Source organism: Sorex araneus, chromosome 4 (genome assembly GCF_027595985.1).
Source record: "Sorex araneus isolate mSorAra2 chromosome 4, mSorAra2.pri, whole genome shotgun sequence".
NCBI lineage: Eukaryota > Metazoa > Chordata > Mammalia > Eulipotyphla > Soricidae > Sorex > Sorex araneus.
Genome location: NC_073305.1, coordinates 85,271,548 through 85,296,851, shown reverse-complemented (window position 1 = coordinate 85,296,851; position 25,304 = coordinate 85,271,548). Strand labels below are relative to the sequence as shown.

The 25,304-nt window shown below is 38.4% G+C and overlaps 1 protein-coding gene across 2 annotated transcripts in view; it reads right to left on the bottom strand.

The window, feature by feature from the left end:
- Positions 1 to 268: 268 nt before the first annotated feature.
- TFAP2D (transcription factor AP-2 delta) overlaps positions 269 to 25,304 on the bottom strand; it is a 67,362-nt gene continuing 42,326 nt past the window's right edge. For both annotated transcript variants that reach the window (XM_004605850.2, XM_055135927.1), the window contains 2 exons: positions 20,241 to 20,354; positions 269 to 2,969 (listed from right to left, as the gene is read on the bottom strand). In XM_004605850.2, the coding sequence (XP_004605907.1) occupies positions 2,750 to 2,969; positions 20,241 to 20,354 (334 nt within the window). In that variant the 3' untranslated portion in view covers positions 269 to 2,749. The remainder of the gene's footprint in view (positions 2,970 to 20,240; positions 20,355 to 25,304) is intronic.

Below are 25,304 nucleotides of genomic sequence, written 5' to 3'. Positions count from 1 at the left end.
CACCTAACCTCATAAAGAGAAGTTCTGGGACCTACCTAGTTTTCTTTATTATTCCATAGTGAATATATGTACTTGTAAATTGATATGCAATGGTGAAAATAGTTCACCATTGAACCATTGAAAATAGTTCCTTATTCAAAGAAAAATAATTATTCACAAATTACCATGGAAGAAGCAAATCTTATTGAATCATTGAGTACTGAAAAAGATCAAAAGTTAAAGGTCCTTTGGCCCATTTTGGACAAAGAACACACACACATTTATTTACTCATTTATTTAAAAAGTGTTGAGTATCTATTATATACAAGGCAAAAGTTGGTATGTTAACAATGTCTATTAGAATATGGTAATAAATAATGACTTTAAACATGACCAGCCCATCAAATCATTTATGTCCTATGACTGGTTAAGTTAAATGAAGGGTGCTGTCCATTTGAAGTTTTTAAAACACCCTAAATCTTGGTAATTAATACGCATTGCAATTAGAGTGATACTTTTTGTTCCCAAGGTTAATAAATAACAATACCCCATTGAAGTGTAAGAACCCCAACTGGTCACAACCATGGGTAGAAAAGTAAGCTGGAACAATAAATCAGATCTAATTTTTTATCTGATTAATGGTGAATATTTCACATGGTATGTAACTACATTAAGTACCTTGTAGATATGTATATCATAAATGTCATATTAAATACATGTGTATTGTTAATAATTAAAGGAAAAAAGAAAGCTAATGTGGAAATTTCATTTAGGAAATATTTGTAGCCCACATTATTTGTATATAGCTTTCCTACTACTTATTAAACTGAAATATTCATATTTTTCAAGTGTATATTTTACAATATGCAAAATTTCATGTAAAATGGAAACTGATTTGTGATGAAATCCAGACCTAAAGCAGAAGCTCAGCTTTTCTATTTATTTTAAAAGATTTTAAAGTCACAAATAATGGTAAAAAATTTTAAGAAGAGCTAGATAAACACATGAAATCACAATTTGTTACTTTTACATTTCTTTATTTTAAACTCTTCTACTGTGTAACTATAAATCCCCTTTATTATAGAGTTCCTTAGTAGTGTCTTCTGTTAAATTTAGCCAGTAATTTTAATTTTCATTGTTTATGGTTCCTATTTTCTGTGCCAAATTGAAGATAAAGGTAAAAAATTGAAGAAATAATGTTGGATAAACATAATTTTGTGATTGTTACATGAGAAACATACTCTCAATTAAGAACAATGTTAATAGCCCCCTTGGAGTTATTCGACTTTTGGAAGTGGTTAAACTGTGTTAATCAGAGAATATTTTCATGAAAACTTAGTTTGGAAATCCATATACATTAAAATTTTTCATAGACAATGACCTATATCTTTATTTGCCTAGAAGTTTGAAATTTGTTGACAGTAGAAAGGTTAGAACAATGTGGTACCAGTCAGGTTTCTTGACACATTCTAGGTTAAATGGACCTAACTTTCCCTTTAATTAGCCCCGGGTCTTTGCGACCATAAGTGGTCTAGTTTTCAGTGTCTTAACTAAAGGAGAACAAAGCTAGGAGTCCAGTATAAAAAAGGGAAGCATCTTAAAAGGAAAAGTCTCTGATCATTCTGTTTTTGTTTTCTTTATTGAACACAGACCTGAATATTTCTGTGCCTCTAAAGGTTTAGAACACAGCTATTGAAAAGGTAGGAGAAGCACAAAGGTAGAAAAAGAACAACTCTCATTTTTAACCATAAAATCATCGGCCACCATGATTCAAGGGGCCTCCACTGACTCCCTGGGTGCTTCTGTCTCTGAGATGCATGCTTTCCTGGAAAGGCCACTGTCCCTAGTCCCCAGTTTTTCCAGGCAAGACAATATCACTGTTTTCCCCTGGGATCCCCAAAGTGGCAAAGATACCCTTCCTGTGTCCACCCTGCCTGTCCCATTCAGGGCAGTTTGTTTCCTTGAAATGCTGGGATATGAGGAGAGTGGATAAAAGAGTTCATCTCTTATCTCTTCCATCTTACGCTGGCTGAGTCTTTTCTTAGCTATTGGGGAAAACAAAATGAACTTAGGATGGGATAAGAATAGCAATATCATAGAAGGGACAGTTTTCTGGATTTTTAAAAATACCACCAAGGCACTGGTAGTTCAGTGGGCCAGGGGTGACCAAAATTTTAGAATTGCTGATGATTCACAGGACAAAGATTTACAACTGCTATTTTTTTCAGTTCCTGAAGCATTGATTGGTGAATAGATGGCCAAATTGATCTACTTATTGAAAGAGGCACTCTTTTCTCTTCTCTTTTCTTTCTTTTTCTTTACAAGGTGTTAAGAAAGACTTGTGCTGTAAGCCCCCATGATGTATTCCAGTTTGGGCATGCTTTCTGATTCCTAACTATACAGCTGGATAAGAAAGTGCATCGGTTAGGTGTGAAAAGCCATGTGCTGACTCTCCCAAGTCCAGAAGTGCTGGAAAACTGTGATGTAGATAATTCAGGACAATAAATTACGTGCACAAAAAGGTTATCATAACATAAAAATTAAAAAGTGACAATTTCATCACATGGTTACACTGCTGTTTTCCTTTTTTTTCTATTTTTTCTGGTTTTGTCTTTTTTATTTAATTTTTCATTTCCATTTTTGCTTTTAATGGAAGATTGGGGGAGGGCAGAGATTGGTCCACTGAAGATTAATCACCCTCAATGACATATATATATTAGAAAAAATATCAGCAGCAAGACTCTCTGGAAATGGATTCTGTTTGATGTAGCTAGTCTGTCTTTTCTGTTTTGCCTTCTTTCACAGCAGCCTCTGAAGTTTTCCGCAGGGGGGCTTTCTCCGAGTTGGCATGTCCTTGGCCAGAATCTGCCGCTCCGCCATTTTTGTGAGTAGTATGTTTTTCCAAGTAGTTCAGCATTTCACTGAGGACTGTTTGGAACGTGCTTAGGGCTGCGCATATTGCTGGAGTCCCAAAGCCATGAGTGATCAAACTGGGAATGAGAAAAGGGAGGGGGAAAAGAAATGAGAAAATAGCAGCATTATTTAAGGCAACAAATGCCCCCTCTTCACTGAGAACAGCTCTATAAGACTTTTTCTGACTCTGTTTCAATTCATTATTATTAATGCTCATGGTGTTCTTCTTAAAACCAAGGACCTGGAAGAAAGATTACGGAAGTTGAAAACTAAAACTAATTTGGGATATTCAGCTAAGAAAAATAACTCCCGGGGCTGGAGCCATAGCACAGCGGGTAGGGTGTTTGCCTTGCACGCGGCCAACCCGGGTTTGAATCCCAGCATCCCATATGGTCCCCTGAGCACCGCCAGGAGTAATTCCTGAGTGCAGAGCCAGGAGTAACTCCTGTGCATCGCTGGGTGTGACCCAAAAAGCAAAAAAAAAAGAAAAAAAGAAAAAATAATAACTCCTTGAGAGAGCAAAAGGGAATGCCCTGCCACAGAGACGGGGGGGGGGGGGGGCGGAGGGGGGGCTGGAGGCTGGGGGGAGAGATGCAGGGACCATTGGTGGTGGAAATGGGGACTGGTGGAGGGATGGATATTCATCATTGTATGACTGAGACGCAAGCACGAATGTTTGGAAGTCTGTAATGGTACCCCAAAGGTGATTCTCTAATAAAAATTCTTTTTTTTTTTTGCTTTTTGGGTCACACCCGGCGATGCACAGGGGTTACTCCTGGCTCTACACTCAGGAATTATCCCTGGCAGTGCTCAGGGGACCATATGGGATGCTGGGAATCGAACCCAGGTCGGCTGCGTGCAAGGCAAACGCCCTACCCGCTGTGCTATCGCTCCAGTCCCTCTAATAAAAAAAAAATTAAAAATAAAGAAAAATAACTCCTTGAAATGCTACATTATAATGTGAAAAACATTATGCAAATTTTATAAATTAATAAATAACTCCACATTAAAAAAATATATCCACAGTCTACCATGTAGGATGATTGCAAAATGAGGGCCTAAATAGTCTCTGTTCTAGCAAAGACTCAATTTTCAGTAAGATTTATGCATGCAAATAATTAACCTAATATCTATTAAAATGACACAGGAAAGGCATAAAATTATAGAATAATTTAAAAAGACTTTCTGAGAACACCGTGCTATTCTGTAAGCTCCAATTGTTCTAGAATAGATATATCTTATTTACAGAGACATGCAAAAAGAGAGAAAAGAGAGAGAGGCATTAATTTAGTCTATAGAAAAGTAAGAAGAAAAAACAGAACTTTAGGAAAACCAGAAATCTAAGACTTTCAATCCTAGATAGAAAATAATAAACTATTATCTTATATGAAATAAAACTTTGAGACAAATCTTCAAAATGGTTGATAATGGTGATTATTTTTGCCTCTAGAAAACATTTTCAGCCTCAGATTTAATACTGAAATTATATTTTACATTTGTATAAATTTTCATCAGCTAAATATCACTCCTCAGATAAACATGCTTTTCATAAGCAAATATTATCTAGGTCAAATGGATATGATGGTTTGAAACTGGTTCAAAATTTAAAAGTTCTTTAAAACTAAAATTCATTCAAAAGTTTATCCTTGGGGGCCAGAGACATAGTATACCAGGTAGGGCATTTGCCTTTCACGTGACCAATGGGGATTGAATTCCCAGCATTCCTTTATGATCCCCAAGCCCTCCGAGAGTGACCGTTGAGCACAGAGCCAAGAGTAAGCTGAGAGTGGGTCTGGTCCCCCAAAATAAAGAAACAAACAAACAGACAAGAAAACCCTTTTATCCTCAAGAAGACAAGCCAAAAGAAAACTAGCAATGTCCTAAATGCATCATTTCTATACCATATTTAAGTTTTTTGCAATTGTTGAACAGTGGCAGAAGATAAAAATGTTATATCAGATGTTGTTTTCCTAGATTCATTCCCTCAATTCCATTTGTGGTTATTTGCTAATCACACACTCTGTTGTATACATAACCAAATTTTTATTGCTTGAATTTTTTTAAGCTCATCTCTGGCTTATCTCTTTTCTGAAGTAGTTATGTACTTCTCATCTCTAAAAGTATGATGGCTATTCTGATTTCCACATTTGCTTGTACTCCCTATTTTTTCATCTAATCTAAATTCTTCTCACCCTTCAAAGCACCTTGAATGATAATAAAACAAACAAGCCAAAGAGTTATTTTCTTAGTTCATCGAGTAGGAAGTATAATTATAAAAATGAGCTTCTGTCAAAAGATAGAACTTGTCAAAGTGATGAGAAAACTTAAGAGTCGTAAGTCAGATAATGTTCAAATCAAGATTGGACTGCATCTATACAGAGTTCCCAACAGAGCTTAAATATATAACAGATTATATTAGATGATAAAAATCCCCTAAAAATAAATTTCTTAGAATGTCCCCCCTGTTGCTTAGTAATGATATATGACCATAGAATTATAGTAAGAAAGGAGCAACATTATTTCATCATCTCCACCAAAAACAAAGGAAATCAACTTGTGAAGTTTGAGCCTGAGAAAAAAACAATGGGAAGAAATTAGTCAGGTAACTGTAAGTTCTCTGTACCTAATAAAAGAAGAAGGGAAGTGAGATGGTCTCAGAGAATAAACTCCATCTTAAGTAACAAAAATATGTTATATTTATCTCCAAAAATTTGTGCTTTGTACTCTTGTTTTTGTTTTTAGCTTTTTGGGTCACACACACCCGGCGATGCTCAGGGTTCACTCTTGGCTCTGCATTCAGGAATCGTCCCTGGTGGTGCTGGGGGACCATATGGAATGCTGGGAATTGAACCCGGGTTGGCCGTGTGCAAGGCAAATGCCCTACCCGCTGTGCCACCACTCCAGCCCTATGCTTTGTACTCATTGTAAATTGGCAGTCAACTTTACAGATTGGTCTTAAAAAGAAAAAAATAAATAATTCTAAAAGCCAATAAAAGTAAACCACAGGTCCACAGCAACAATAACAAAATAAATAGGTCCGGCATGGAACACTACCACCATCACCCTACTCTACTCAATCTTGCCTGCTGTCAGCTGTGGAGTATTACTCACCACCAAGAGGCACCTGGGCAAAGGGGAGAGCATTCCAGTTTGGGTAACTATTAACCTGACAAAAGACTCCTTGATTTTATTTTGGGGGTCTAATGACTAGGCTTGCAGAATTGTCTAAAGTCAGATTCCAAATATGTGGAAGAGAAATAAGCAGAAACAAATATAGGGTTTAGAGATAGGGTGGAGAAAGGAAGGGAAGGGTCTTATGTTAGCATATTAAATCATGTTTAAGACAATCTGATTTCTTCTCGGGCTGGAGCAATAGCACAGCGGGTAGGGCATTTGCCTTGCACTCGGCCAACCTGGGTTTGATTCCTCTGTCCCTCTTGGAGAGCCTGGCAAGCTATTGAGAATATCTCGCCTGCGCAGCAGAGCCTGGCAAGCTACCTGTGGCGTATTGGCTATGCCAAAAACAGTAACAACAAGTCTCACAATGGAGATGTTACTGGTGCCCGCTCGAGCAAATCTATGAACAACAGGACAACAGTGCTACAGTGCTACAGTGATTTCTTCTCAAGAAGTTTAGTCTTTAAAACTGTGAAGGGGGAAGGTGGCTGGAGTGATAGCACAGCGGGTAGGGCCTTTGCCTTGCAAGCTGCTGACCCGGATTTGATTCCCAGCATCCCATATGGTCCCGTGAGCACCGCCAGGAATAATTCCTGAGTGAAGATCCAGGAGTCACCACTGCACATCATTGGATGTGATGCAAAAAGGAAAAAATAAGCTGACTATGACTGAGATTGAGAAAAGGGCTCAAAGGGTGGGAGGGCATGACTGGTAAGCGCTGAGTTTCAGGTTTCATCTCTAGCAATACTGTGTGAAGCCCAGGTGACCCCCAGCACCACTGAAGAGGTCCTAATAATAATAATAACATAGTAATAATAACAACAAATCAAGCTGACAATACCACAATTAATTGAATTGGGACTTTTCTAGTCTAGGCAACTGGTAACTCCTATTTTAGAGAAAAGTACAGGCATTGGGGCATTGGGGAGACAGTACAGAAGACAGGACACTTTCCTTGCATCTGACTGATCCTGTTCCATCCCATATGATCCCTTCAGCATCCCATATGATCATCCCATATGATCCCTTCAGCATCCCATATGATCATCCCATATGATCCCTTCAGGAATGGTGCTGAGCACAGAGGCAGAAGTAAGCCCTGAGTACAACTAGGTGTGGTCCCCAAAACAACCACCACCACAAAACCCTCAGGCATATACACTGAAGTTGCTAGGTAATTTTTAAAAATTTACAAATGATGGGAGAAGACCTAGTAAACAGGACTTCATAATCAAATTCAGTAGGGGATGGGGTACACCTATGGTGCTCAGGGGCTATTCCTAATTTTGTGCTCAGGAGCAACTGCTGGTGCTCTGAGGACCAGATATGGTGCTAGGCATGGAACCAGAGTCTGCCAAAGATGTCACACGCAAAATATGTCTTACCTCCATAGTATCTCACTGGCCCCATAATGCAGTGAGTTGGTTTATTGGTTTGGACCACACCTTGTAGTGCTCAGGACTTATTCCTGATCCTGTGTCCAGGGATCACTTCTGGAATTGCTCAGGGGACTCTATGTGATGGTCAGGGACCAAATGGGGGTGAATAGCATTCAAGGCAGGCCCTTAATCCCTGTACTATTTCTCTAGCCCCTATAACGGAATGTTCCCTTAAAATTAGGCTGCTCAAATTTGAATTTGCATGCAGTAATCATTATCCTTCTTTTACATACAGTTTGTTGTATTTTGAGAAACCTGATACCATTATCCAAAAAGTTTCCTTAATTTCTATTTCAGTCACTTCACTCTCCCCATCTTCAGTTTACCGAAGTAAATACTCTGATTTCTACTTCCATAGCTTTTGCTTCCCTCTCAACAATGTCATCCAAACTGATTTATATCTGCAGAATTTTGTCACTGTCTTTTTTCATTTTATGTACAAATTTTCAAACTTCTCCATTCTGTGTGCTTATTCATTAATCCTTTTAGATTACCACCAGATTCCTTATTTTTTTATTGATGGTATTTCCTTGACTGGATAGGTCTACCTATTATGCAATGGATCATCATAAATTTGAAATGTTAGTAATTCAAAGCTAGAAGTGATCACTGATCACTGAAGTTCTTGCTGCTTGTAGATCAGAAAGGAATCTAATCAAATCACTATCTTCATTCGAATGATGGGTCTCATTCTTCTAACCCTGAAAGAGCCTCCAATGTGGCATCATTGGGAAGGACGAGTAAAGAGAGGCTTCTAAAATTTCAGGGCTAGGACGATTGGAGATGTTACTGAGACCACTCGAGACATTTGAGATCAACGGGATGATGATGATGATGATGATTTTCATTCAAAAAACTTTTAACTGAGCAATGACAATGTAATTTACAACAAAACTTCGCAAGGAAACTGACAAAACTTCTCAAAATTGCCTAGTCATAAATTGGGAAGAAAAGTGAGCTAGATATCAGTAGATTAGAGATGTTAAGAGGGTGCAGAGTTGGTTGAACAAGAAAACCCTAATTTGTGAACTAAAAGACAGTTTGAAGGGTGTCTACATAAGGCTCTTTTAATCCACTCTGCTCAACAAGTTCATTGACAACATGGCTGAATGCATCATGGATTTGTAACTTCATGGCTGAGAGAAAAGTTCGTTTATTTTGTCATTTGGGCCACACCTGCTGGTGCCCAAGGCTTAATCCTGCTCTGTGCTCAGGGATCACTACTGGTGAGGCTTGGCAGACTGTATGGCGTGCAAGGCAAGCGCTCTACCCACTGTACTATTGCTAAGCCCCAAGAGAGGAAAATTCTTACATTGGGTAGAAATATCAAAGTTCTCTTTGCAAAAGAGAGTCTCTTGCCCGCATGTCTGGCTGTCTTCCCCGGGGCCCCTCAGAGGGGATGGGCTCCAGCCTCCCTCCCACCCCAAGCAGAGCTCCCGGTGGCTGAAGACCACCGGAACCTAGCCACAGCCATGCTCAAGGCCCCTCTCCACACGTTCAGACAGGCCTCACACATGAAGGTACCGGCAGAGGAACCCAGGTGTGTATAATCCCATCAACGGCTAACATCCAGAGACTTAAAAGCCCTCTCCCAGAAACGATATCTTGTAGCCTACTTCTCCCTCTGGGAGAAACTGGCAAGCTTCTGAGAGTTTCCTGCCCACATGGGACAGCCTTGCAAGCTCCCCATGGTGTATTCATATGCTAAATCCAGTAACAAGCTGGATCTCATTTCCCTGACCCTGAAAGAGCCTCCAGTGCGGCATCACTGGGAAGGCAGAGTCGAGAGAGACTTCTAAGATCTGAGGGAAAGGACGAATTGAGAGGTTACTGAGCCTGCTCGAGAAATCGATGATTAACGGGATTTCGTGATCGTGATTGTGATCAAAGTTCTGAAATATTTTAAAATCAAAGCTTTGAAACATTAAGAAGAATTAAGAAAAAAAGCCACTTGTACACACACATATGCATACACATGTGTGCATGCACACACTGTTATATGAATGTAAACATATATACACAAACATATAGATCTGATGATGAGCAATTCTTAGGGGAAAGGCTTACCAAATCTGCTTGTCTAAACAAAAAAGATACAGGATCAAAATTTTAAGATGGAATCATAGTTAGTTGGACTTAGAAACTATATTTACCTTAGACTATGCTCTCAATCCTTCTCTAATTATATTCCAGCTCATTGATTTCATTTTCCTATTACTAATTTCACACCGAGGAGCAGGCAGGTTCTAACAATTGAGCAATTTAATCGCCTGCTGAGAAAACCCAGATTGCTATAGTTTATGGTACCTGATGTTAGAGAAAATGTAACTTATACTTAACAGGCATCTTCTTAATTTTATTCATGATTTAAAAACCTCTTATTTTACTAGACCTTTCAATTAACATTCTCTCAAGCATCTTTTAGCAGCATAAACTATCTCTTCAAATTGGCTCATTTCAGGAAGGTAGGAAACAGCTGAATTCAGAGGTGAAGCTCTACTCTTTGCTTTCTAAATCTTAGGGCAAGTTAATGTTTGAACAGTTAGAGAGATACATAGCAATGCTACCTTTTCTAGGGAGATTTTGTGTATGTGTGTGTGTATGCACGCGCACGAGTGCGAGCACTTGTGTACATGCATGAGTGCGCCCATGGATTTAAACTGATTTAGACTTTTTATACAGTATTATCCTAACCTCCTCTTGATCAGTGAACTTGACCTGAATAAGTTCTACTGATATATGCCTTTTAAAATGAAAATACATTGCAAGGTTTCAAACCGGTCCTTTTATCAATGGGGTTACCGATGAAGAAACTGAAGGCTGAAGAGAGAGTTCAAATAGCCAGTGAATTTCACTTGTGGCAGGCCCCCATTTATTCCTGGCAATTCTGATCTCCCCAGTTTAGAGAGTCTGGAGTGATTCCCTGAGCCATAGACAGGTATAGGGCACAAATGCAAAAGAAGAAGAAACTGAGCATAAGAATAATGTTTTTCTTCTTCTCTGTGTAGTTTTGCTAATACAATATTAGTAATAGCATCTTTTTTTCAGACAATATCTAGATGTAAATAATTGACATTAATGATGAGCATCTATCAGGAAATTTCTAAATAATGGAAATTATACAATTTTAAAAATATTTATTTATTTATTTATTTATTTATTGTCACACCCAGTGATGCTTAGGGGTTACTCCTGGTCTGCACTCAAGAATTACTCCTGGCGGTGCTCAGAGGACCATATGGGATGCTGGGGACGGAACCTGGGTCAGCTGCATGCAAGGCTGATGCCCTCTCTGTTGTACTATTGCTCCAGCCCCGGAAAATATACAATTTTTTGGTCACGCTTTATAGTACCTTACTAAGTGCTTTTCCTTGTTGCCAAGGCTGTATATGTTTGTCTTTAAAAATCTCCAAAGCAGAGTGGCATTGCTATATACTCAAAACATAAACACAGCAACCTGACAACATGAGAAAACTGCAAATCCACTAGGTGTGATGTCCCTGTCAAGGTGGCAGCGGAGGCAGGGAAAGGAGTATGGAAACACTGGAGGGAACTGAAACTGGTGATGGATTGCTGTTGAAATATAGGCCCCAAACTCAACGGTCAGCAAATCACAGTTCTTTCATTAAATCAAAATTATACATTTTTAAAAAAATTTTAAAATTCTCCAAATTTTAGACAAATCAATACAGAAACCTATTTTGGGGGCTGGAGCAGTAGCACAGCACGTAGGGCATTTGCCTTGCATGCAGCCGACCTGGGTTCGATTCCTCCGTCCCTCTTGGAGAACCTGGCAAGCTACCGAGAGTATCTGCTCCAGCAAATCGACGAGCAATGGGATGACAGTGATACAGTGATTTTTGGGGCTGGGTTTTTTTTGTTTGGAGGCTCTGTGTTCAGGTATCATTCCTGGCACTGTTTGGGGAACCATATGGGGTTCCGGTCATATAAAAGGTAATCATTATCACTCTGCATTATCACTCTGGCCCAGATATAGGAATCTGAATCTACAACTACCAGAAGAACAAGAGCTATTTTACTTTCCTTTTCTAAGTAAATATGGCTTCCATTTCACTAGGTTTGATGTATACTAAAGAAATATTACAAAACTGGGGCTAGAGCAATGGCACAGCGGGTAGGGCGTTTGCCTTGCACGCGGCTGACCCGGGTTTGATTCCCAGCATCCCATATGGTCCCCTCAGCACCGCCGGGAGTAACTCCTGAGTGCAAAGCCAGGAGGTAACCCCTGTGCATTGTGCATTGCCAGGTGTGACCCAAAAAGCAAAAAAAAAAAAAAAAAAAGAAATATTACAAAACTATTTCAACATTGCTCTAATTATACCTTAGAAATACTTTATCATTTACTTTAATTGATTTCTCTAAATTAATTTAAGTTAAACCACTAAAGCAAGTTTTGAAAACAGTTTAGCAAAGAACATTTATGGAATCTTTCTTTCAATCTTTCACTTGAGATTTCTAAGCAAACTCTGATTAACTATAAATTGAAAACAGAATCCTTACTAGTCTTTGCCACTGAAGATGAGATGTGGAGTGTCTGGTAACAATGGGTGGACTTTTATAGCCTCCTTTTGGTAAAAGGCTGGAAGTAACAAATATTATTACAATACAAGTGGAAAATCAAGAAAAAAAAGTAATTGTCATTTAGGTAATAGAGTAAAGGAAATTTGGTTTGTCAAATTTCAACTGCCTGCCTGAGAAATGCTTGACAATTTAACTTTTATTTCCTCCATTTTTTTAGTGCGTGTGAATTTTGATAGTCCCAGGTATAATACCTTTTACTTTGTTGATTGCACCATCCCCAGGTAAGCTTGCCACCATGTTTCTTTGTCCAATTGCTTAGTAGACCTACACTGTCACTAACAATTCTGCTTTTTTTGACCACAGACAGGCATGAAGAGAGCAAAAGACAAGCCTCCCTTCACTTCTTCCTGGATTACTTTTCTCTTGCAGGCTTAGGTCCAACTGTAGCTCCAGGCTTTTTATTCCCCCAGCACCATTTTAGCTAGCAGCCAGGGGTGGGGGGGAAGCCTTTAAAATTTTTTTTTCAAACACAGAAACAGCTGCCAAGGCTGGAGGTTAGGGAACAGAACACTAGCAAAGAATTGTGCAGCTTCTCTGCAAAACCTTGTCTTCCCTTTTGATGAGAATGAGGAATTTCATCTCTAAAGCAGCAACACTCCTGAGGAAAGAATGAAAGAAATACGAGGGAGAGAGAGAGAGAGAGAGGGAGGGCGGTGGCAGAGAGAGAGAGAGAGAGAGAGAGAGAGAGAGAGAGAGAGAGAGAGAGAAAATTGACCCTAAGTAAAGTAGCTAGGGCTTATAGTTCAAGTCCTAGACTGTATCTACCCCTTGAAGCCTAACAGAAGTAGAGGAAAAGGAGAATTTGATAATATAAGTGTGTATATATATATTTTTTTTCTACATAGATTATTTTATCCCATTGCCCCAAGTGATTTTAAAGTTGGAGCTTAATTAAGGTACATAATTAAGGTATATCATCTACTGGTGGTAAGGAATCATTGAAACCTGCTCATTAGCCAGACCTTGGCAGCACTCACAAATATTGCATGGTTCCTTAGCCATAAATACATATAGGAATCAAGGGGGAGATTATTTAAAAAAAAAGTCTATGTGTGGGTTCCATCCTTGAGATACTGATTCAGTTGGTTTGGGACAGGTCTAAAATGTCAGTGTCTTTAACGCAGTGCCTAGTCCGTTTAAATGTAACTAAGAAGTTGGGTATGTTCCCCTGGGATCAAGAAATAAAGTCTAACCACCATGTCTGTTATTTTTCTTGGAAAAAAGAGATGAACTTTTCAAGCATTTTCCCCAAGAACTTCTGTAGAACCTTTATTCCATGGGATGTGATTAGGTATTCTGAGAAGAAAAATAAAAGTTTCTGTGATCAAATTTTGGAAACATGAAGCTAAGGATTCCTTCCCTTCTTAAAGGGTCCTGGGAACCTTTGATATGCTAATGTTCACCAGCTCACTTGAAGAGAAGTATAATAGGGTTTCTTGAACCAAAAGGCACTTGACCGTCCTTTCAAGGAGCACCTCAGGGGACTAGTAATCTCAGACATTCACCTAGGAGAATTGTGTTTAGGAGCAATTTATTGTTCATTCAAGACCCTAAGGTGACATTCCTCTGGCTCTTCCCTGCCATTGTGAAGTCCCAAAGGGGAGTGGGTCCTTGTGATTCCATTTTACTTGAAGACAGCTCATTAGCAAAAGAGGCTGAGGGTATAATCATTGCATACACATTAGAGGAGACGAAAGTCAGTCACATCCAAATCAATTTTTTGAAATGTAAGACATTTATTTTTGACATCTGTGCCCTAATATTTTTTAATAAATGGGAATAGGGTTTTTAGAGATAAACGAATTATCTTCCTCCTAATGTGTAATCAATATTTTCTATTTAGAATAGAGGCACTAAAATACTAAATTTAGGACTTGTGCATTTTTTAGATAAATTTCCTTCAAACTGGACATTTTTTTTTTTTTTCTTTTTGGGTCACACCTGGCGATGCACAGGGGTCACTCCTGGCTCTGCACTCAGGAATTACCCCTGGCGGTACTCAGGGGACCATATGGGATGCTGGGAATCGAACCCGGGTCGGCCGCGTGCAAGGCAAGCGCCCTACCCGCTGTGCTATCACTCCAGCCCCCAAACTGGACATTTTTGAATGGACAAGTGGTACAGAGAGAAAAATGAAGATCATATAAATTATAAAATAAGAGTAAATTGAAAATGAAGTAAAACATTGTTGATCTAGAAGGAGCCTTGGAGATCATGCTGACTGAGATGTCTTTAATATTTTCTGCCTGCTTTTCACCTGAAAAATGCAACATGAGCTGCCAGAAACACCTCAGATTCATTGCACAGTTGATTTTATATTAATTTTTGGTTGTTGCATGTTCACAAATCTTTCACTTTTGCCAAATTTGGGGGTAGAGTGACATTTAATTTCATGACACCAAGGGGGTTGCATGAAGAATCTATGATCTATGTCAATTTACAGACCATAATGCAGTAAGACCTTACAGGTGAAATGTTGCATTAAAACGATATATCTAACTCATAACCAAGAGGAGATTGAGGTAGGCTCCTCATTACCCATCCCGAGTATCTCCTAAGACTCCCTGAGGATTCTCCCCTAAGCTCAACAAAATTAAAATTATTTAAATGAGGTCAACCAAATTCCTTCCACAACACATGCATTCTCCAGTCAATATTTCATACATGCATTTATTACATCCTTTCAACCTATGGTTTCTGCTCTTTGAATTATGACAGGCTCTTTAGCTAAATGTTATTTCATGACAGTATAGATGAGAAAAAAAGATTCTGGGATCACTGTCTGCATGCAGTTTGCACATTCTCTCCATGTCTGTATGGATTTCCTCCAGATACATCTGTTTTCCTCACATCCCAAAGATTGGCAGATTAAGTTAATAGGCACGTCTCGGTGTTTTAGTTTGGGTAGTTTGGCTATGTGTGTAAATGCATGCTGAGATGGAGAGATGAACTGGCTCTGGTCTTTGTGTCTAGAGCTGTTGGGGTAAACTCTGATTAAAAAATAGATTAGAAAACAAAAATAAACCAAGATTTAGGGTGTTTTGGTTTTTGTTTTGTTTTGTTTTTGGGTCACACCCAGCGATTACACAGGGGTTACTCCTGGCTCATGTACTCAGGAATTACTCCTGGTGGTGCTTGGGGAACCATATGGGATGCTGGGAATCGAACCCTGGTCGGCCGTGTGCAAGGCAAACGCCCTACCTGCTATGCTATCGCTCCAGCCCCAAGATTTAGTTTATAATATAAGGAATGCTTTGAGTCTTTAATAGAATTTAGGGTAACCAGACATATGCCAGAGGAAATTAATTCTTATTTTTAATTATCAATCTAAGATAAAGTTGGTTTTTATTATATGTCCTTTAACTTAATGTTGAAAATTCTAAGAATCAATTGATGACATTAAGTGATGACTTACTATATAAGTTTTGTGCATACTAAATGTAAAATATTTATAAAATGTCTTCAAATGATTTGTACTACACACACATATATATGCATGTATGTATATTAACACCTTCCCAAATATATGCATTATTACATATATGTATATGTCTATATATATCTATATACTCATGAAGTTTTGGTTTTGGTGCAATATAACTTGTGAAGTACAATAAATATTAACAAGTTATTTAGTTCTTTAAATTCCTATTTAATGGTAAAAGGATATAAGTAATTTAATGTAGGTTCAGACAGGAAGTTCATTTATAACATATGCAAACTGTTGCTTATTTTTTAAATCTATACTTTTGCAATTAAAAGTTTTATTTTAAAGGAAACTGTTTTCAACCTTCATGTAAACAGATGTACATTTTTAGATAATTATTAAATAAGACCCGAGAATTTTTAAGTATATTATAAGTATATTAAGTAAGTATATTATAAGTATATTAAGTATAAGTATAATATTCTAGGATGTTTTCGAATGTTACTGAGAGTCCGCAGCCATACATCATCTTAAAAGTTTTATTTTTCAGTTTGGGGGACTCCCAAAGGGTGTTCAAGAGGTTCCAGACCACATTAGTTAGAGATTCATGGCCAACCCTCCTGAAGGTTCCACATAAGAACTGGAGGATGCAGTGCTGCTCAGGCCCTCACTGATGGGGATATGTGGGTCACACAGGCAGTGCTGGGGGCCTCCAAGGCTGCACCTGGTGATGTTCTAGGGACCATGTGACTCTAGAAAACAAAGCTGTGTTGGACCCTATTTATCTTCTTGCCCAATCTTAATTTTTTTAATTGAATCACTGTGAGATTGACCTTTACAAAGCTGTTCATGATTAGGTTTCAGTCATACATTGTTCCAACATCCATCCCTCCACCAGTGTACCTTTCCCACCACCAGACCAGTGTCCCCAGTTTCCTGCCCCCACCTCCCCACCTGCCTGCCTCTATGGCAGGCACTTTTGTTTTCCCTCCCTCTTTCTCTTTCTCTCTCTCCCCCCACCTTCCTTTCACTGGCCCCAGTCTTGAAAGTTTTATTTATTTATTTATTTTATTTATTTTTTTTGCTTTTTTTTTTTAAATTTTATTAGTTCACCATGTGGAAAGTTACAAAGCTTTCAGGTTTAAGTCTCAGTTATACAATGCTCAAACACCCGTCCCTTCACCAGTGCACATATTCCACCACCAAGAATCATAATATACCTCCCCCCTTCACCCCACCTCCCCAGCCCCCCACCCCCCATGTGTAACTGGTAAATTTCACTTTACTTTCACTTTACTTTGATTACATTCAATATTTCAATAAAAAAATTTCACTATTATTGATTTGGAGTTTCTCCCCCCTAAAGTCGATCTGCTGAAAAGAAAGCATTTGGTAATTTGTTTTCCATTGCTGAGAATGAAGAGATATGAGGTCCGGAGGCCGCACTAGCAGCAGCATAGTTTTGGATTTCTGTATTTTAGTAACTAAGTCTAGTGAGATGTCTGCCAGGAATCACAACATTGTAAGCTTGTACCTTTCAGCTACTTTATATTCCACATATGAGTGCAATCTTTCTATGTCTGTCTCTTTCTAGTCTTGAAAGTTTTATAACCAAAATAGAATCTTTCTTTCTTTCTTTCTTTCTTTCTTTCTTCCTTCCTTCCTTCCTTCCTTCCTTCCTTCCTTCCTTCCTTCCTTCCTTTCTTCCTTTCTTTCTTTCTTTCTTTCATTTTCTATTAAGATAGGTGAAGCAATTTATTCTTTATGGTAGCTTTTTCCTCTGGATAATATTATACTAGCTAGCTATCATATTTTGTATGGGAATATAAATAAGATAAAGCCTCTGTAGGCAATGTTAAGCTCAAATTTAGAAATGAAAGTTTTCTCTGAAGAGTTCTATGGCATTAAGTTGGCAACTATCTAGAGAATCAACAAATTAGCAGATTGTGCCTATGATGAGCAAACATATGTTTTGCCTATTTATTTCACACAGTAGCTGATAACCACTTATATCCCTGTGCTATATTATTTTTGAGTCTAGAAAATCTCACTGTCCAATGGAAGCTACACCTGTAACTAGTTTTCTAGTTAGTTTCCCAACGTATTCTAGTGGACATAACAATCTCTGTATTTTAACAGGTTTTTTAGAATAAATGTCTAAGTTAATAAACTTCCTTAAATTCAGAATTGAATTTACATTTAAAAGTTAAGATCTGAAGTGAAGTTTGTAAAAATTAACTCTTTATACGTTAAAAATGTGGGAAGATATATGGATGCAATAGTAAAGGGCATATCATTTATTAAATGCTTACTTTATATTCATAATTTCATTTTAGTTCACCACCACTTAATAATGGAGGAAGCTTGAGAGAATGAGAGAGAGCTAGAAGAAAAGTGCCTGCATAGAGGCGGGCTGAAGGGAGGGGTGCAGGAGGGAACCTGGGGACTTTGGTGGTGAGAAATGAGCACTGGTGAAGGGATGGGTGATGAAATATTGTATGACTTAAAACCAATCAGAAACAACTTAATAACTGTGTACTTCACAGTGATTCAATTAAAAAAAAAGGTTTGAAGTTCACAAAGAAGTAAAAAAATAATGAAGGGGGTTCTGGTTTTTTTTTTTTTTTTGGCTTTTGGGATCCACCCAGTGATGCACAGGGGTTACTCCTGGCAGTGCTCAGGGGACCATATGGGATGCTGAGAATCAGACCTGAGTTGGCTGTGTGAAAGGCAAACACCCTACCTGATGTACTATAACTCCAGCCCCTGGAGGGGTTTCTGATTCTATTTAAAGTCAGTGAAAGAGAGGCTTTGAAACTGTGTAAGTTATAGAAACTACCCAAATCACGTGAAGGGTCTGAATGTGAAGATAGTCTTTTGAATCCTAAGCTTTTTGTTCTTAAATATTTTTCCAGATTTATTAGACTCATCATTGCTCACCCAGTAGAGTACTAAAGTGTAGGATTATTTAGACTATAAACTAAAATGTATAATCTGAATTATAAATGTAGATTAAATGTAGGATTAAAATATAGATTTAAAAAATAAGTACAATTTTTGGTCTTCCTAAATTATATCTATTATGTTTTGAGGAGATTCAACATTATGGAAAATAAAATTTCCTATTAAAAGTTTCTAATATTACTGAAAAAGTTCAACACATTTAAATATCATTAGTTTATGATGTATTATCACCATCAAAAGGTTAAAATTAATGACTTTTTTCTTTAGTATTATTTTATTTATTAACATTTATTTTTGTTTAGGCCATAGCTGGTGATGTTCAGGGGTAATTCCTAGCTCTGCACTCAGGAATTACTCCTATTGGTGTTTGGAGGACCCTATGGGATGCTGGGGATCTAACTCTAGATTGACTGTGTACAAGGCAAGCACCCTACCCACTTTACTATCTCTCCACCCCCTTTTTCTTTAGTATCATTTTAAAACAAAACAATAAGGTATTTTTTACCATCATGCAGGATTCTAGATTTTAAAAAGTAAAACTGAGAGAGAGGAATAGTTCCTGCCATAGAGGCTGGGGCTGGGGGTGGAAGGTGGAAGGAGGGAAACTGAGGACATTGGTGGTGGGAAATGTACACTGGCAAAGGGATGGGTGTTGAAATATCATATGACTGAAATCCACTCATGAACAACTTTCTAACTGCATATCACTGTGATTCAATATAAAAAAATGAAATCAAAATTGAAAAGAAAACAAAGGGTAAAAAATTAAAAAAAAAGTAAAACTGAGCAATTATCATTTTATTTTCTGAGTAATTACTGAATTATTTTCTAAGTTGTGTTCATGGCATATAACCAGAAAAAAGTCTATTGTCTTCCAAACCATTTCAGGCAATAAAAATTTCAATATTCTTTCAACTCTTTCAATATTCTGAGTTTAGTGAAATATTATTTGTATCACTTAACTTCAGAATTATCTGTGGCTTCTAATTGGGTAGAAATTGTTTTCATACTACTGGAAAGTTGGCTTATAAAATCTATTGATTTTAATCATTATTTTTGTGATATTCAACAATTTGCCTCACCAAATTAAAAAACTGTTCAAGGACTTCAGAATACCTCTTTACTCTTACTGGAAACAACAGTGTTCACTTTCTTTTTTTTTCTTTTTTGCTTTTTGGGTCACACCTGGCTTTGCACTCAGGAATTACTCCTGGCGGTGCTTGGGAACCATATGGGATGCTGGGAATCAAACCCTGGTCAGCCGTGTCCAAGGCAAACGCACTAACTGCTGTGTTATCGCTCCAGCCCCTAGTGTTCACTTGTAAGAATTTCTGGGCTGAAGAGACAGTACAGGGTTAAGGCTTTTGTCTTCCATGCAGCTAACCCCAGTTCTTCAGTACTGCAAAAGGTGCGTAAGCCCCTCCAGGAATGATCCCTGAACACAGAGCCAGGAATAAACCCTGAGTACTTCTGAGTGTGGCCACAAACAAAAAAAATCAAAAGTCACAAGTTTCTGATAATTACACAGAACACTTAACTATGATTTAAATCCTTCATGCAATATCTATATTTACAATAATTTTATCTTAGATGCCTGCAATTTTGAAAAATCCAACCAGTCATCACATGAATATATAAATGACATCTCTAAAGGGAAATGTGAAAAGAATACAAAAATATCTTGGTTAGTAAAAGCAGTCAAACAGAAAGCAAAGAGAAAATAGAAACATCAGTCTTACCTGAAATGTGTTAAGTGTCTCTGGATATCAAGGTCGAGAATTGGAGTGGGTCTAGAGGATCCCAGTGGTGATCTATCTTGGCTCAAAAGGTCTTGGAACTCTTTACAAATTTGTCTAAAATATGGGATTAAAAAATTGAAGTTATATTCTATTTCCTTTCTTTCTCTCTTTCTCTCTCTCTTTCTCTTTCTCTCTTTCTTGTTCTACTGAAGTTATATTAAGTTATATTAAGTAGTAGCTGGGTCCTCATTTTGTTTCAGGGCATTTTATTTTACTACATTATGATAACGCATCGGGTAGGGTGTTCAATTCCAAGTTTGATTCCTCCGCCCCTCTCAGAGAGCCCCGCAAGCTACCAAGAGTATCTCGCCCTCAGGGCAGAGTCTGTCAAGCTGTCACTGTCACAGTCATCCCATAGTTCATCGATTTGTTTGAGTGGGCACCAGTAACGTCTCTCATTGAGAAACTTATTGTTACTGTTTTTGGCATATCCAATACACCACGGGTAGCTTGCCAGGCTGTGCCATGCGGGCGAGATACTCCCGGTAGCATGCCAGGCTCTCCGGGAGGGGCAGAGGAATCGAACACGGGTAGGCCATGTGAAAGGTGAACGCCCTACCGCTGTGCTATCACTCCAGCCCCCTGGCAAGCTACCCGTGGCTTATTCGTATGCCAAAAACAGTAACAACAAGTCTCACAATGGAGACATTACCAGTGTCCTCTCGAGCAAATTGATGAGCAATGGGATGACAGTGATACAGTGACAGTGATGTATGTATGTATGTATGTATGTATGTATGTATGTATGGATGGATGTGTTTGTGTTTGGGGTGTGGGTGGGGGCACACTCACGATGCTCAAGAGTTATTCCTGGCTCTGCACTCAGGAATTACTTCTGGCAGTGTTTAGGGAAATTGTATGGAATGTCCAGGATCTAATGTATGCAAGGTAAGTGCCCTATCCACTGTACTATCACTGCAGCCTCACTCCAGATTTTTTTTTTTCTTTTTGGGTCACACCTGGCAATGCACAGGGATTACTCCTGGCTCTTCGATCAGGGATCACCCCTGGTGGTGCTCAGGGGACCATATGAGATGCTGGGAATTGAACCCAGGTCGGCTGCGTGCAAGGCAAACTTTCTACCTGCTGTGCTATTGCTCCAGCCACCCCATTCCAGATTATATAAACAAAAGTTTCTCTCCCTTTGAAACTTCCATCAGACAAAGTTCACAGTGGGAATTTTGCTCTTTAGTTTTATACAACATGGGCAAACTTTTCCAATGAAAAATAGAAACTGTCAAACGCAATGTATGTTTTTTTAGATAAATATTCACAGGTTAGCAGCAAAATAAGAGGAAAGTTACAGAAAAGGATCATAATATTTTTTAAAAAGTTAATTAGATTTTTTGAAGAGGGGCTATCATATTTGTTAAAATTTTTAAAGTATAGGCTTACTCAGAGCCATGATCCCAGTAGAAAATTCTTTATCTCAATATTTTATTATAATCCAAACTCTTATGATTAAATCTGCATTTAAATATTTAAGGTTGTATGTAAAAAATCACAACTTAGCCCCCTACAGTCACAAAAACGGGTCTCATTTATCTTGTGATAGTTTCTTTCAGAATACCTTTAAGAATTTTTTCCTGAGGAAGGCAACCAATTTCAGCAAACAAAATACAAATACAGAAGATTTAACCTGTAACAATCTCTTATACAATGGCTTAGGGGTGCCATTGTGAGATACAACAACAATCTTCACTAACTTTCTTCTAAGAAAATATTTTTTGATCATCCTTTTAGCAAATGACTTATAACAAGCAATATAAAATAAATTATTGAGAGCCTGCTATGGGGTCAGGCTCAAAGGGTGGTGGGAAAATTGGAAGTAATGGTGGAAGGTGCAATGGTGGTGGAATTGTTGATGGAATATTAAATGTCTGTAACTAAACTGATCACTTAATAAAGTTATAAAATTAAAAAAAATTTTTTTTCCAGAGGGCCCATGCAAAAGTACAGAAGAAAGGGTGTTTGCCTTACACCTGGCCAACCCAGGTTTGATCCCTCAGCACCCCATATGGTCCCTGGAGTACCCTTGAGAGCAGAGCCAGGAATAAGCCCGGAACACGCTGGGGTGTGGCCCTCAAAATAAAACAACACCAAAACAAACAAATATTTTTCCCTGAAACTTTTCTTATATTAAATAGCCATGATTTCTGATCACTAGTTTCAATTTTAACAACTGTATTACTGCACATATTAAATAACAGTAAAGCTTTTTTTTTTTCTTTTTGGGTCACACCTGGAGATGCACAGGGGTCACTCCTGGCTCTGCACTAAGGAATTACCCCTGGCAGTGCTCAAGGAACCATATGGGATGTTGGGAATCGAACCCAGATTGGCCGCGTGCAAGGCAAACTTTCTACCTGCTGTACTATTGCTCCAGCCCCAAGTAAAGCTTTTATAATACATTTTACGAGTAGTATAATTTTAAAGAAGTTCACATAAATAAAACAGCTTTGTTTATTTTTATAATTAATTATCTTTTGCTTTCTGGGTTACACCCGGGAATGTTCAGACATTACTCCGGGCTCTGCACTCAAGAATTACTCCTGGCCCCAGCTCCACAAGCCGAAAACCTCCAACAACCCAACTGCCGCCATGCTCAAGGCCCTCCACACATGCTCGGGCCAAGCCTCACGCATGAGTGAAGTCCTACAGAACCCAGGTAATGCAGAACTTTGTGACCTTGGACTCTGGGCTCAATGGGACAGATCCTCTGCCCACTTCCCCCAGTCTCTAGCAACCCAGGGGTCACACCCATAAGCCACCTCCTGTCGGTACCAGATAATCTTGTCATTGGCCACCATCCAGATAACACAGCTACTTCTCCTGGAAGGGAGCATAACATGAGGTCTCCATAACCATGCCACTGGACTCCGCTCCAGGCTGCTTCACACAGGGCGCCCCAGAGGGGGGTGGGTGAGAGCCCTTCCCACCCCAAGGGACCTAGCTCTAGCAGCCAAAATCTTCCACAACCAAGCTCAAGGCCACTCCCCACACACTCGGGCTAAGCTTCGCATATAGGTGAACATATTCCTGAACTGCGTGGCCACTCTCATAGCCACATGACACATAAAACACCCTCCACTCATTCTCCATAATTACTACACCATATTTGATGGGGTTCAGATAGTAGGCAACAAATCATAGGGGGAGATATATATATATATGCATATGTACATATTTTCAGATATATATACCAAAGCTCACATCACCCAAACTTTAACACCATGTTAGTGATATCCTGTAGAATGTCTTAATGGCTCCTGCCAAAATAGAACAACCTTCACACTGTTTCCTATATGAACACTTTTTTGTAAGCATGTTCAGCAGTTCTTCATAACACTCAATATGAAATATATTATCTCAGTTTTGTTTTGGGACAGGGAGTGGAGTTTGGGATGGAAACATCCCAAATTTGGTGGTTGGAAGGTGTAATGGTGGTGGAATTAGTGTTTAAATATTAAATGTAATCAAATATTGCAAACTGACTTATAAAATAAAAAACTTTAAAAAAAAACAAGAATTACTCCTGACAGTGCTCAAGGGAACAGATGGGATGCCTGTTATCAAACTGGGGTTGGCCACATGTAAGGCAAATGCCTTATCCTCTGTACTATGGCTCCACCCCAACTTTATTTTTTTAAAAAAAATAAGTAAATTCTTTAAATAAAAATAACATTGCTCTCTCTCTACATATATTAGCAAAATATTGAGGTAGAAGATGTAGCAGCTAAAGAATGAAGTCAAGGAAATCTGACACTGTCACTGTCATCCCGTTGCTCATCAGTTTGCTTGAGCAGACACCATTAACGTCTCCATTGTGAGACTTGTTGTTACTGTTTTTGGCATATCGAATATGCCATGGGGAGCTTGCAAGGCTCTGCTGTGCAGGCGAGATACTCTAGGTTGCTTGCAGGGCTCTCCCGGAGAGGGGCGGAGGAATCGAACTCGGGTTGGCTGCGTGCAAAGCAAATGCCCTACTGAAAAGAATTCAAAGGCTAAAGTGAGGTCACACTACAGTCAAATGATAATGTGTAAGTGTTTGGAATTTTGGATTTGGATTTATAATGGCAATATGAAATACAGTCATGAAACATCATTGTAGTCAAAGGCAAGTATAGAACTGTCAAATTATTCCATGTGGATATCACTTTGTGGACATCAGTGCGATCATTGTTACAAAGGAATATTGGAATATTGGACATGTTCACTGGGCAGTGTTTAAATTTTCTATCAGATTAATGTGTGATAGAAATTAAAATGATGCTTGAAACATTACTATGCTGCTGTGGCAAGATAGAAAATTATTTGGATAAATAAATACATAATGGGGGCTGGAGAGATGGCACAGCGGGTAGGGCGTTTGCCTTGCACGCGGCCGACCCGGGTTCAAATCCCAGCATCCCATATGGTCCCCTGAGCACCGCCAGGGGTAATTCCTGAGTGCAGAGCCAGGAGTAACCCCTGTGCATCGCCAGGTGTGACCCAAAAAGCAAAAAAAAAAAAAAAAAAAAAAAATTAAAAAAAAATAAATAAATACATAATATCTAAGTTTCCAAATCAACCTTTCTATATAAACAACTTATCAAGTTATCAAAAACTTCACATTGATGAAATGAGAAAAAAAAGTGTGAAAATAACTCACATTAAACAAGTTAACATTGGCACACATAAAGATACACAGGAAAAGTTTTAGAATTCTCAACCTCTAATATTTGATTCTGAGCTTAAGTCATTAGGTTAAGATTACTTTTAGATGTAATAAACTGATGACAATGTTGCATATTCATCTTGAACATTTAGCATCACCTGGTTCTGACAGCTACAAGGTAAGTATTTTGATAAAAAGTTTCACTCTTATTTAAAATTGTTATTTGTCAAACAATAAGAAGTACTCACTGCTCAAAACAAAATGTCATGTTATGAATTATGAATTATGTAACAGAAGACAACCTTCAAACTTTCGTGACTATGTTTCAGTCAGACAACCTTCAGTGA